Below are 14,477 nucleotides of genomic sequence, written 5' to 3'. Positions count from 1 at the left end.
GTGCAGAATAGCCATTATACAGTCTTTAATTAACTATTAGTAGAGAATAACGAGTAATGAATATACTTTATTACTCGTTTCCATTCATGTCAATGCAGATAAATGTTTAGTCTTCTCAAGCACCAACTATCAAATATCTCTCCTGATTGTTGGCACTTGGCAATCAGGTTAACCTCTGAATTGTGGAGTAGAATTACAAAGTAACAATGAGCTGTCATGTGGGTATATATTAAGGCTGCGCATTATGGACACAAGCGATTTTCACCCATTTATTAATTATATGTTTTACATTTGATAACACCAATGTGTTTAATACTGGCAACTTCTAATTGTGGGAAAAACGAAAACGTTCAGTAGAGACGTCCCATGGAACATTTTGCGAAACACAATAGCCAGCATGTGTAGTTCTGGGGGGGGCGTTCGATTCCAGTTTTGGATAGTCTGGCGTGGTTTTGTTCCATTTCAAACAGCTGTTTGACGCTCGGCGTAACCTTGGCGCACTGCCACTCCGACATCCAATCCCAGCGCTTGAAGATTAATCACGGGGACTGTAGTCCTAAACGTAGCTGGGGATTATGGGTAGTGTAGTGTCTTCGGCCATCCTAAACTCCTAGAGGCCTTCGTCTATTTCCGGTTATTTTTATTTTGAAATTCAGTTCCTGACGGACACCAAAAAAGCCAGAGATTATGGAATTAAACCAATAAATAAAAGCAAGGATAATTGTGTGTTATTGGTGAGTAAATAACAGTGTGTTATTTTGAAAAGAATAACAAATTAGAAGGAAAAAAAGATTTAAAAATACAGATTTCAGTATTCTGAGGCTCTGAGCCCCATTTATTTTCCTCACAGACGGCAACAAAAGTCCGAAATTATACGATTTAAAATAAAAGCAATAATTGTGGCTTGATATTGAGTCAGAACATGTTTTTATGAACCACACAGCTTCCGGTCTTCCACGACCCGACCGGAGAAAAAGATGTGCTGCAGGCACGAAACACATTACCAGTAGAAATACATTGCTTTTAAAATCGTGCTGTGCAACACGAAAAAAAGGAAAAAATCGTGTTGGTGAACATGAATCAATAGATTAAAAATCGTGTTGGTGAGCACGAAATGCCATGAGACTAGGTTGCATAAGCATGCCACACATCCGCCGTCCACCAAAACGCCTTATTGGCAACGACACTACTGCACACACACCCACAACCCCAGAAGAACACTACAGAGCTGACTTCTTCAAGGTGCTGGATGCTGTGGACATGTAGCTGAAGGAGAGGTTTCATCAGAGTGGTCTGACAATATTGGCAAAGCACGAGGAAGTCCTCCTAACTGGGGAGCTGGACACCGCAGTGGTGGACCAGTATCCTGAATTAAACCAAAGGTCACTGAAGGTGCAGCTTGACATGTTTAAGCTCCAGTACCCATTCAAATCCACTTCAGAGGCCGCAGCTATTCCGAGGAGTCAGTTGCCTGAAGTCTGTGGCCTTTTCGACCAAGTATAAGCCCTTACACGGCTTCTTATGGTTGTTCCTGCAGCCTTTTCTGAAGCAGAGAGGAGCTTCAGTGCTCTGAGGAGGTTGAAGACCTGGCTGAGAAGTACAATGATGCAAATTCGCATTAACAATGTAGCAGTTTCTCACATTCACAAGGAATTGCTGGATAAAGTCAGCAGGGAAAATATTTGCCAGGAGTTTATCCTTGCGAATGAGTACAGGAAGCATGTGTTTGGTTCTTTTAGCTGAGAAGAGCAGAGAGGACAGTAAAGGATACATGGAGAGATGGGATTGAAGGGAAGATTGAGGACGATGAAATATTTTCTTTATATTAAAAGTTTGTCTTAAACCTTCGACCTAAGCCTTTATATTACATTTTTCTATTTCTTTTTACCTTTTTTTTTTGGTTTGTCTGGTCATATTTTGAATCATTTGTTATGACCATAAATAAAAGAAGAAGAAAAAACAAAGTGGAAATTGAATCTCACATTATTTTTTATTTTAATCACACAAACATACATTCTGAAAATGTTTGACTTTATGAAATAATTATTTCCAGTGTTGGCTATCGGCCCCTATATTTAACAATTAAGAAAGCAAGACAGCTTTTCCGTATACATATTTGAGTCTTTTTCTTTCTGGCAGAATGTATCTTTATGGCCAACTAAATTTTTACCCGTATATTTTATCACCATAGTCCCTAAATGTTTGTAGAATTGCAGGAAATGGGATTCATATCAAGAAATGTTTTATTGTGGAGAGCCCCCAGACCCCCTGTTTTGTGTCCCCCCCACTTCTCAAACCAAAGTTACACCCCTGTGCATACGTACATGCAAACATCATGTCACATAAAACACTCCAAGGCACAAAGAACCAATACTCAAGCTCCCCTCTCTGGATGAATTGGAAAATGTAAGTGCACACTGTCGTATGGAGCAATGTAATATGGCATGTATTATTGATGTGAGAAGCCTTGTGCCTTTAATAAACATGTTTAAGTGACTCAGCTCTGTCTAATTTATGAGTTTCTATAATGAATCAAGGGCTGCTGGCCTGCCACAGCTACCAAGCTGAGCCGCACTAAGATCTACATCAGGGGAATACGCCTTTAAAAGGACTTCTCACTCTTCCTGTTTCCATCCATACGCTGAACAAAGTGAACAAACTGCCAGAAGAAACGTCAATAATTAATGGCATTGGGACATTTTCAATTTTTTTCTCATGTTTAAAGCATGACATGAAGGTTCACTCATGCCCTGCGGATCGAATAAAAAAAAGAATCTCAGCTGGCATTAAATTGATGTAGCAAGGTGTTTGATGGAATGGTAAAATGACTTCAGAGGGATAATGATGATGACTGAAACCCTCTTTGCCAAATTGTAATCTCAGAATCAAAAGCACTTCCATGTTGGCTGCTCCTCATCTTCCTCTGGGTTCTATTTTCTGTTCTCATCCAGAGGTTACCAATATTCTAGGGCATTAACGTTTTTTATGAAGTCTAATGAAGCCTGCTTTATGGTCCCAGAGTTGCATTGATTCAACTGCTGGTACATTTAGAAACAATGTCCTTGTAATAATAATATGACATATGATATGAAAATATTAGTCTTTATGACATGGCTTATGTAAATACACGATTGTGATTGGTCAATTTCGAACATTTTGAGCATTTTGAGATCTTCTCTTTTTCACTAGCAGGCCGCTGCTATGGTTAACAAACCGTTGTTAAGGACTCTCGATCCAGTGACTATGTGCAGTCAAATGAATATGCAGAAATAAGTACAAATACACCAGAAGACACTGTAGAATACTTTTAACATCTATTTTTATATTTGTGGAGAGTACACAACTGTATTCATGATGGCTAAACTGTCCCCAGGAAAGAAAAAAAGAAAAGAGAACAAGAAACCAGAGCAAGAGAAGAAACAAATGCGCAAACGGAGGGGTAGTTTAGGGTGCGGTTTGGAATGGTGCCAGACAGGAACTAAACACTAACAGGGACACGGTATGGGCTCAGGCAGTGTTTAAAGACTGGTTAATGGAAAGAAATATGTTAACAGACTTGGACAGTTACAGAAAACCTCGATCAGTGCTGCCGTTCATTTTAAGTCACGTTGCTGTCGCAGCAGTCCAGCCGTACGGAGTGGAACGGACAGTTTTTTCTTTGCAGATCAATCAAGATTAGTCAAGATTCAATCAAGGTTGTGAGTCAAGTTGCTCTTTTTTCATTGATAACTGGCTTGTTGAACATTGGTCCTGACATTTATATCAGTGTTAAAAAGTATTAAAAGTTGACTTCAAAGCTGCCTTTGCGGTACTGGAGGCGAAGCTGAACCAAATGCAACTTGTTCTGCTACACGTCATAGCAGAACATGTGGAACAAATTGACTCTCGAGACCAATACCAATCTGCAAGATCAGCGACTCTGTATGCTCGAGGAGAAGTGTGCGGTATTAGCAGATAGCAATGCTAAGCTAGCTGCGAAGACCGCAGATCTGGAAGGTTGGAGCCGCAGAAATAACATTAGAATCATTGGACTTCCTGAGTCTATTGAGGGATCCCGGCCTACAATCTTCTTTTCTGAACTTTTGGTCGAGCTGCTAGGCAATGAAACTCTCCAATCCCCTCCCGAGCTGGACCGTGCACACAGAGCGCCGGCTGCTAGGCCGCAGCCAGGGGTGAGATCGCGACCTGTGATAATGCGGCTGCATCGCTACCAAGTCAAGGACCTGATTGTTCGGGAGGTCTGCAAGAGACAAGGGGATCTCCGCTACCGTGGGACACCAGTGCAGATCTACGAAGACTTCCCACAGGAGGTCCTCGAACAGCGGGCGAAATACCGGGACATCATGTCAAAGCTGTACAACCTAGGCCTCAGACCGGCTCTTATGTTCCCTGCTCGCCTGCAGATCACACTTGGAAGCGGAGCTAAGAAAAGGTTCTCCTCGCCCCTGGAGGCTGTAGCCTTTGCAGCTGGCTATGAACGCGAGCCGGCTAACTAACCACTGATGTTGTGCTAGGCTAGTGGTGGCTGGGCTAGGCTAGGCTAAACCACGCAAGCGCTGCATTGATGGTGGAATGGGTACGTTACAACCGTTATGTTGGGACACAATTGATTGTATAATCTAACGTTACCTAGCCATGACAGCGCACAATGCGACATGTGGTCTACATTTATTTTTTGTATGATTACATTTTTATATTTACACTATATAGCCTACCCTGTTTGTTTTTTTGCACTTTTGCAATGTTCTTGTTAACATTTTCTGTTCACAATTGTTACACTTACTAAAGAGGTTGTAGCTGCATGTTGTGGGTACTGAGATACCTTGAAGAAGGAGAGATGATTCAGGTAGGGAAGTTATTGCCAATTTCATTGGCAGATGGAGCTAAGGGGTGGGGAGGGAGGGGGGCTAGGGCATAGGAGGAGGTAGGAGGGAGTAGAGGATGGGAGGGAGAGGGCGGGAGAGGGTGGGGCATTTATCTATACGTTTCTATTCGTTTGAGGCAGCTGTTTCATTTACATTGTTTTTTGTCATCTTTATGTACACTGTTCTCTCCATTTTTAGTTGTGGATGTTCTAGGGCTGATCTGACACTTTTGATGCTGTACGCAGTCTCATGGCTAATGTAAATGGTACAGGGACTGGTGGTGGACAGGCGGTCAGGATACTCTCTTTGAACACTGGTGGGTTGAATGCTTCGGTTGAATAATATTTTTTTAATTATAAATAAACTGTGAACTTTTATGCTACGATGTACTGTATGTGATGTCAGATAGTAGCTAAAAAAAAAAGTCGCAGGCTACGTCAAATAAATGCATGTGTCTGTTGTGATTTGTGATTCGTCCACATTTAGACCAATCAAAGCGTCACACTCAGCCACCTATTCTGGATTTGTTTATTGTTTATTGTGCATTCTGTAGACTCCCATTTCTGTTTGAATTACAAAATGGACATCAGAAATTGGCTTAAAAGGTCTAAGGATTTGTTCAAACGAAATAGCGATGAAAGAACTGCAGCCGATGGTGCTGCTGGCGACCCTGCACCTGCCGTTGCAGCAGCTCGCCTTAATGTCACAAGCTTGACCTCGGCAAAACCCGGGGCTGAGTTAGCGAGCCCAATCCTTGACTCATCAAGGCGGCCGCCACCAATGCTGTCCTCCGAGGCACAGCTCCTTGTGCCCTTACCATCACCACCTGCGTTGCCACACCCTGTACCACACCCGCCAGCATCCTCCTCCTCCTCCTCCGTGCCGGAGCCTCCACTACAGACGCTACCTTGCATCACATCAACAGGTGCTATTGGGCCAGCAACCGCTCAAAGACCAACAGCCCCAGATGATTTTGGGGTTAATAAACCCAACCAGGTGAAACTGGATCGTTATCCAGGGAGATTGTTTTCAGGAAAGAAGCGCACTTTTGCCACTGCATGATACAACAACAGACTATGGCTTGAATATTCGTTAAAAGCAGACGCAGCCTTTTGTTTCCCCTGTAGACAGTTTAAAGTAAATACGTCTTCATCTGATGCGGCTTTTACTGTCAAAGGTTTTTGCGACTGGAAACACGCATTACAGACTGATAAAGGACTGCTAAGCAGTCCAAGCTACCAGGGGGTAGCTTGGAGTTGCTGTAGCAACTCCAACAATGGCCTATACGGCTTAGCAACCCCATTGTTTTGTTATGAAAATGTATCTAAATATATTTATACACATTCTCGCGAGATCTATCAGGGGTCGTTGTAAGTTAAAGCGCGAACTGTTACTTGGCTAATGTTGTTATAATTCTCAGTATGTGAACACAGATTGAAAATGGAAATATTTCTCACAAGTCAGCGTAAACGACCGCGATCTCCAACGGAGCTGGTCCAGCCGGACAACCCTGTTATCCGTGTGTGTGTGTGTGTGTGTATGTGTGTGTGTGTGTGTGTGTGTGTGTGTGTGTGTGTGTGTGTGTGTGTGTGTGTGTGTGTGTGTGTTTGCGGTGTGGTGATGACATACTTGCCAACCCTACCGATTTGTGCGGTAGTCTACCGCTTTTGACATGTTTCTACCGCCTACCGACTCAGATGGCTTTCCCTACCGATTTGCAATCTTCCCAAGCTATAACAAATACAAATGACACTACATAGACACTGGACTCGACTTTTGGCGGACACCGTTTGCAGCGTGTCTGTGATCTTATCATACAAACAGTCCTCTGTGTTTCTGAAAGAGAAACAACGTGCTGACCGGGGGTAACGCTGCCTTTCCTCTGCATCCGCGGGGCTGATGGGTAATCACTCCCAAATGAGTTTAAGGGAACAGAGACGAGGCATTTGAGTACTGCAGGATTTCCCCGTTAGTATCAGTGTCTCAAAAACACATGTTGGCGACTGAAAGACATCCAGTGTTTGGTCTTTTCCTGAAGCATCCTTCACCTACAGTGTCTCAACTGAAAGAGGACCACAAATACACACAAGATATAATAAAATGTTGAGACTTGAGGTTATTTATCTCCCATTATTTCACTTTTTCTGACATTTTAAACACCAAACATGTCTTTAATGTCTCTGTTTAATGAACTACAGCAATCTGAAAGCCTGTACATTATTTATATCACACTTTATCAGTAGAGAAATGCAGGAAATGACTTTTTTAATGCAGTATTTTCTGATTTATGGCGCAACACAAAGATATTTCGCTCGGTGCAAACCTTTGACTCTAATATGTCAACAACATGAAACAAGAACATATACCTGGCATTATCCAATGTTCACTAAAGAGTTCTACATCCTGACACATCCTTGATCTACACTGTCTCAACTGAAAGAGGACCAGAAAAACATTAAAAATATAATAAAATGTGGAGATTTTGGGATATTTATCTCCCATTCTTTTACTTTTCGGGCATTTTACAGACCAGACATGTCGTTGATGTCACTGTTTACCAAACTACCACTTTTTCTGAAAAATGCATAAAATGATGCAACATATGTTAAATACATGGTTTATACATGTAATTACTGGGGTTCCATTTCTTCTGATTACCTCATTTGGTCGTGCACATTTGCCGCGCGAAAACCTACCTCTTTTGGATTTGGAAAGGTTGGCATGTATGGAAACACATTAAAAATATAATAAAATGTGGAGACTGTGGGCTATGTATCTCCCACTCTTTTACTTTTCGGGCATTTTACAGACCAAACAAGTAGTTTATGTCATGTCACTGTTTACCAAACTACCACTTTTTCTGAAAAATGCATAAAATGATGCAACATATGTTAAATACATGGTTTATACATGTAATTACTGGGGTTCCATTTCTTCTGATTACCTCATTTGGGCGTGCACATTTGCTGCGCGCAAACCTACCTCTTTTGGATTTGGAAAGGTTGGCATGTACTGTATGTGATGAGGTTAAATGCCACAGCATGGATCGTTTTTGTGTACTTGTACGCTTAGGGTGTAATGGTATTATACAAAAATATTGCAGGAGCATAGAAACAGTGTTCAAATTCTGCTATTACAAACTTATTTTGGTTGTGCTTACCTTGCAAAGTAATGTTATAAGTGTCAAAGGAATGTTTTCATGTAAATATTAATGATAATATTGTAGCGTGTCCAAGTTAATAGTTAGGATGTCAGTTATTATGGGGGTTATTCCCTATCTTTATTCAAGAGCGTGGTATTTAAATTTGAGAGCATACTTTATTGATTTATTTCCCTCAAACCCTGTCGTCGCACTCAAATAGTGCCTGCTTGCACTTAGATTTGCTCTGCTTCTGCTCAAACTGTACGCTTGCACTCAGATATATTGCTGCTTACAGATTTCCTGTGTTCCAGCTTAAAATCTTCTCCTCGCACTCAGGCTGCTTCTGTTAGCTCGTGAAATGTCTGCTCTCAGATTTTTTCTGTGCGTGCTCGGATCATTTGTGCAACAACCCTGTCAAAATCCCTCAACCAATAGGAGGCCAGTTGTCCTTGCGGGTGCGTTCGCTTTACTTATTAGAGCGTCCCTTGAGGGCGGTTACTCTTTGGTTTATAAACTACCGCCCTCCACGGCTTTATAACATAACATGTACTTCACTTGTTTAATCCACAACTTTTTGGGGGGGAAAGCCCAGTTAGTATATACTGTATATACCAGCACCTTACATAATAGCTACGTTCAGTGGCGCACTGGGACTAAAAATCAGCCCGGGAATAAAATAAAATAGTCCCTCCGTTGCCTTCTGCACAAAACATAGTGCGAGGTGGTTGCCATATCATTATCAGATGTGGACAGTTTAGTACATTTGTAAAGTTATTTAGGCAATGTTGTTGGTGGGAGTTAGGGAGAGAGTGCCCCTTCCAGGTGTGTGTGTGTGTTTTCGGTGTGAGGGTGGAGGGAGTACGAGACGGTAGGAGTTGTCTTCGAGTGTGGGAAAAGTCATAATGAGTGTTATACTATTGATTGGTTCTGTAAGGCGTGGCTGTGGCCATCAATAGCAGAAAATAAAGAGAATGTTTTCGACATTGAAGGCTCGTGATCTGTGATCTTGAATAGCGGTGAACGCTACAATATGAACAGGCTCGTGCTTGGCCCACTGGTATTGTTTGTTTATTTATTTTGAAAATTAACTAGCAACGCTGTGCTGTCATATAGCAACTGCTAAGCAACTGCAGCAAACAAATCCTGGCGCCGCCCATGCTGCTAAGGTATGCCCAGTTCTTGAATTGGAATAAAAAAGGTGCCAGTACTCTAAATCAGCAACAAGTATTTGGCACAAAGTCATAGTATATCCTATAATGCTGGTGGGTTTGTCTCTTTACTGTATATTTTAGAAAGGCTCACTGTACTTAAACAAAATGACTCAGGGTGCATCTGAGATTAGAGGGGGTGCAGTGGGAAAGTGCTATTTTTATAAGTGAGGAGTGGACCTGACACCCTCTAGTCTAGGGGGGTCCGGGGGCATGGTCCCCCGGGAACATTTTTTTTAAAATATTGAAGTTAGATGCATCAATCTGGTGCACTTTGAGAGCAAAATGAAGAGATATATGGATACCTCTCAACATCCATAATGAAACAACTGTAAACAGATTTACTTTTTCTTTATGGATATAAAAGAAAGTAAAGCTTGACTCCTACTGGCTGGTTAAATGACTCCTCGTCCCTGAGGCCACTACCAGTTTTTTGTGCCATTTTGCTGGATTTATTTGTCAATAGCGTTGCTGCACAAAGTGATAGCCCTCTAGTCTAAATCTACTACGCAAAAATAAACATATGGAGATGGGTTACTATTTAAAAAAAATTGCAAATCTATTTGGGAACAGTGGGGCCGGGCTTCAAATCCTATAGGGGGGTCCGGGGGCATGCTCCCCCGGTAAGATTTTTTTTAAATGTTGGACTTAAATGCATCAATCTGGTGCATTTTGAGGGGGAAATAAAGAGACTACACCCATATGAAACAAAAATGTATACATTTAAATAATCATAAAATCATAAGTACATGGCCATAACCAATAAAATACAATATCCAATATGAAAAAACATTTAAACTTGTTTATTTATTTGTTTTTGGTTCATTTATAGTTGTGAGTGTGTCTGGGCTCCTGAATCGGCCTCTCCTGTCTCCCTCCTCTCCCCCCTGCTCCTCTTTGAGGCAACAGCAAAGACTAGTTTTAGCTCTCAACAAGTTTATCTTACCTTTTTTCACCTAGTTAACATTTTGTTTGTATTATTCATGCATATTTTACTAATCATTACCCCCTCAAATGGAAATATGTGTTTACATAAATGGTGACCGAACCGTTTGAGACCCACTGAGATAACTTAAACTAAGTTAACTATCTAAAGACTCAAGAGAGTAATTTACCTCACCAGAGATGTAGTTATCAGCCTCTCAGTCTGACAGCAAAGGACTCTCCCTCCACCTTGTTGTTTTAACAGCTCCTTATATCCGTTAGCGCAGCTAGCTAGCACCAGATGCTAACAACAATACACGTAACCGGTGCGCGCGCTTTCTCGCTCGATCGCGCCACACATACACCAACACACACCCTCCCGAGCTTGAATGACACACAGAGACCAATCGAGGGCATTAGTATGATCTGTATGAAAGTGGCAATGTCGGCAGGCCACGTCATGTAGACAGCCAGTCACCCTCTGTGAGGCAGAGTCAGACCCACATTTGCGCTGCGTTGCGTTTACAATATATACGTATATTGCCGGCGGCTGAATACCGGCATTTTACTGAGTACCCGCATGGGTAAAAATCAGAAATGCCGGTACTGCGTACCGGTGAGTACCGGCCCAATTCAAGCACTGGGTATGCCGCATCAAAAGAACACATTTCATGTGAGAGTTTGTGGAGAGAGAGACAGATACGCGAGGAAACAAATAAGGAAATTAGTACTTTGGTGCAGATCAGCTGGCACGGAACCGTTATTACGTGTCAGCTGTCGTTGATATGATAGCTTTTTTAGCTGTCAACCAACTCCCTCTCAGAGGTGACTCGATTCACTCCACAGCATGTCCGAGTCAGGCAGTGAGCTCTTCCTATCGCGGTTTGAGTATACGCTGCACAAAGATGCAGAGTTGGCCAAAATAATGTTCGAAGTTAGCTCGGCTGAGCGAAAGGATGCACCTGCAGTGCATAGGAAAAATAAACCATGCCCAAGGCGGGCTAAACAGTTCATCGTCTCCGTCTCTACTATTTCTCTCCGAGTCTAACAATCAGGAAGCTGCCATCCTCAACCAGTGTGCCTTGCTCGTGATTCACCAGTGTTTGTGCTGCCACGCACACAATGTTTCAAAAGTGGTTTCTATGTTGCCCTTTATTTGTGTATGTATTTGCGATAAGTGTGCATCTTTACGCAATGCTGTTGGCCTTGCTGTTTGATATCTATTGTGCCGCAGGCCCGCAGCACATGACGGTTTTGTGTGCCCTCCCATGAAAATCATATGCCCTCCCTTTAGATTTGTTCTGGCGCCGGGTCTGCAAGAGACACATCTCTGTAACTCTGATCAGCGAAAGCTGAATAGGCCGTGGATTGGACAAATGTTTCATTCACAATTTAACCTCAAGACAAGGGTCAGAGACATTTTAATTAGGAAAATCTTACTTTTTGCCTAAATCTTTTTTCACTGCCATAGATAATATCATTTCCTCATTTATTTGGGCTGGTAAACATGCAAGAGCTAGTAGACCATTACTGCAGAGGGACAGGTTCCTGGGTGGGCTTGGTTTACCTAACCTTATGGGTTACTACTGGGCCACAAACCCACACAAGATCATGCTGTGGTTCACTTAACCCTAACCCTTGTGGAGGCCAACTCATGTCGATCCATGTCACTTCAAGCCCTCGCATGTAGCACTCCGCCCCTTTCCCCCTCACAATTGGCACTTTAAAGATCTGGGCATAAGTTAGACGTCACTTTGGTTGGCTTACTCTTGCTCAAGCGACTCCTGTCTGTAACAACCATCTATGTTTGCCAGCCACAATTGACCCCCGATTTTCTCACTTGGAGAGGGAAGGCCTCCGCTGCATAGGGGAGTTATACATTGATAGCCTGTTTGCCAGTTTTGACCAACTACGGGTTGCCTTTAATCTAAGAGGATCTGATTTCTTTAGATACTTTCAACTAAGGGATTTTGCTAAGACCCACTCTCCACAATTCCCCCAATCCTTGCCTCCCAGTGGAGTGGATCTTGTACTTAGAGCAAGAACTTTGTCTAGGCGCCATGTCTCTTATTTTTATGATCTTTTTGCTCCGGTTGATGAATTTGCCATTAACAAGATTAGAACTAATTGGGAAAAGGAACTACAGTTCACCTTCTCTGATGACTTTTGGAAGGAGGCCCTGAGAGCCGTTAACTCATCCTCCAGTTGCACTAGACTCAGCCTAATACAGTTTAAAGTTCTCCATAGACTACATTATAGCAAGGCTAAGCTCTCCAGGATTTATCCAGATAGATTAGATGACAGGTGTGATAGATGCTCCCAGGCCCCCTGAGACTGTTACACAACAGTGTTTGCATTGCACGAGAGAGGATTAGGGTCACAGGCAAATTTTGTTGGGCGATTTTCACAAGTGGCCCTAATCCTGAATCCTAAAGCAATGTGCTTCAAGGATAAACCATGAGGAAACAACGTTGGGCCCTGCTGACCAGAGGTAGCTTTTTCTTAAGAAATCTGAATATGGGGCGATAACTGTCAGTCTGATGTGTTTAGGAGTCTATGGGTATAAAGTAGGAGAAGAACTTTTAAATCCACGTCAGAGGACTCCTTTATCCAGCTGAAATATAAGGTAGAAAATGTTCAACGTGAATTATAGATATATATAAAAAACGCAAAAGAAACTGAATAAAAAGTCAAATAAACACAGAGCCCAAAAAGGACCAAAAAGGAGTCATGGTCATTAATATTTTATCTGTTTAGAGCAAAAATACCAGTATGTAGCAGGTATGCTGAGTTAATATTTGATGACTCATCGATCCAACAGGTAAACTAAAGTAAGGAGTATCATAAATTGAAGATCTGACTTTTTGATGAAAGTATGAGGAACCAAGGGGTACACTTTTTTTTTGAAAACCCCAAAATTAGCAAGTTCTTTACCCTTATGACTTTTTGTGGTCCAAGGTTCATACTGGAAGACACACACAGGACCAACAATAACAGACAATAGTTCAAAGTTAAGCAGGTGTGGAAAGAATGACATTGTGTCTGAAAAGTCCCCACTGGCAACTGGCACAACAATCCGGATCAAACACAGTGCAAACAAAGTCGATCTAAGGTTATGTACAATGTTTATCTCCTTGTCACTGTCGGTCTTTGAAGGACCGTCACATCCCAGAAGGCCATTCCAGTTTGTGGAGATGGTGAATAGATTGCTATTGTATGTCTGTTGAAGTAAATTGACTGCATTTCTGTGCCAGTTTTCCATTCTTAACAACTCCTCAATGTGTCAGCATTCACCCATTCAAACACATTGCTACAGGTGAACAGGCTCACCTAACATCCACACTCACTCACACACTGTGGCCATGCCATCGGGAGCTATTTGGGGTAAAGTATCTTTCACCAGGATACATCAACATGTTGACTGCAGGGGCTGGGGATCAAACCACCGACCTTTCTGATTGGATAACGACCATCTACCTCCTGGGCCACGGCTGCCCTTACCTGGGATTTATTGTTTTGTTTTTGTTGTTGAGTTACATTGGTATTGATTTCAAAATGTTCTGGTATCATAACATCGCTCATAGCTGAGGTACCAACCCTCAGCAGAGAGCTCTCCGGTTTTACCTTTGAGTACATGGCTCCACTCAGGACCAGCCCGTTGCGGATCCATATGATAGACGCAGCAGGTTTGGCGTTGTCTGCGTGACATGTGAGGTTGAAATGGTCACCGGCCCGTAAACTCATCACCGGGGCCCCCACAATCACCGGGTCATCAGGAGGAACTGTGGAGGAAGAGGTAGATGTTACGGTTATGTTTTGGTGAACTGTACTTCGAAAGAAAAACAACTAATACCAAGACATGCCAATACAGCAATATGCCAACAAGTGCACAATAAGGGTACATACACTAGGGGTGTAACGGTACACGTACCCGTACCGTTCGGTTCGGTACACGTGTGTACCGAAGTGTACCGAACGAATATAACGTTAAACATAAAAAATTGAGAACGTGAACAACTTTTTGGAAGTAATCTCAGGTGCTGCATTGCAGCATTCAGAGTAATTTGCTCACATTGGGTTCAACGCGTCATAGAGCGACCCAGTCATTTAATTGGACGAGAGGCATACTATGAGAGCTGGTCACAGGGATGCGTTCAAATGTAGTCGATAATTTAAGGAACTGTCGAAATGGTGAACGCAGATAAAGTTGAGCTCGAAAATCCTCCAGCATCATTGAAGTCTCCGGTTTGGGAACATTTTGGTTTCACAGTTACGTACAAGGATGACGGACAAAGACAGGTGGACCAAACCAAAGCTGTTGGTTCAACTACAATTGGT

General features: G+C 42.4%; 1 protein-coding gene across 1 annotated transcript in view; it reads right to left on the bottom strand.

Annotated features, from left to right (window-relative positions):
* The window catches only part of kirrel3a (kirre like nephrin family adhesion molecule 3a), a 456,972-nt gene that overhangs the window by 147,710 nt on the left and 294,785 nt on the right, over nt 1–14,477 (bottom strand). The window contains exon 4 of the mRNA XM_079650321.1: nt 13,764–13,921. Within this exon, the coding sequence (XP_079506447.1) occupies nt 13,764–13,921 (158 nt within the window). The remainder of the gene's footprint in view (nt 1–13,763; nt 13,922–14,477) is intronic.

This window comes from Notothenia rossii (assembly GCF_949606895.1).
Source record: "Notothenia rossii genome assembly, chromosome: 9".
Classification (NCBI taxonomy): domain Eukaryota; kingdom Metazoa; phylum Chordata; class Actinopteri; order Perciformes; family Nototheniidae; genus Notothenia; species Notothenia rossii.
The sequence above is the reverse complement of the archived record's forward strand: the minus strand, read 5'-3'. Positions and strand labels throughout refer to the sequence as shown.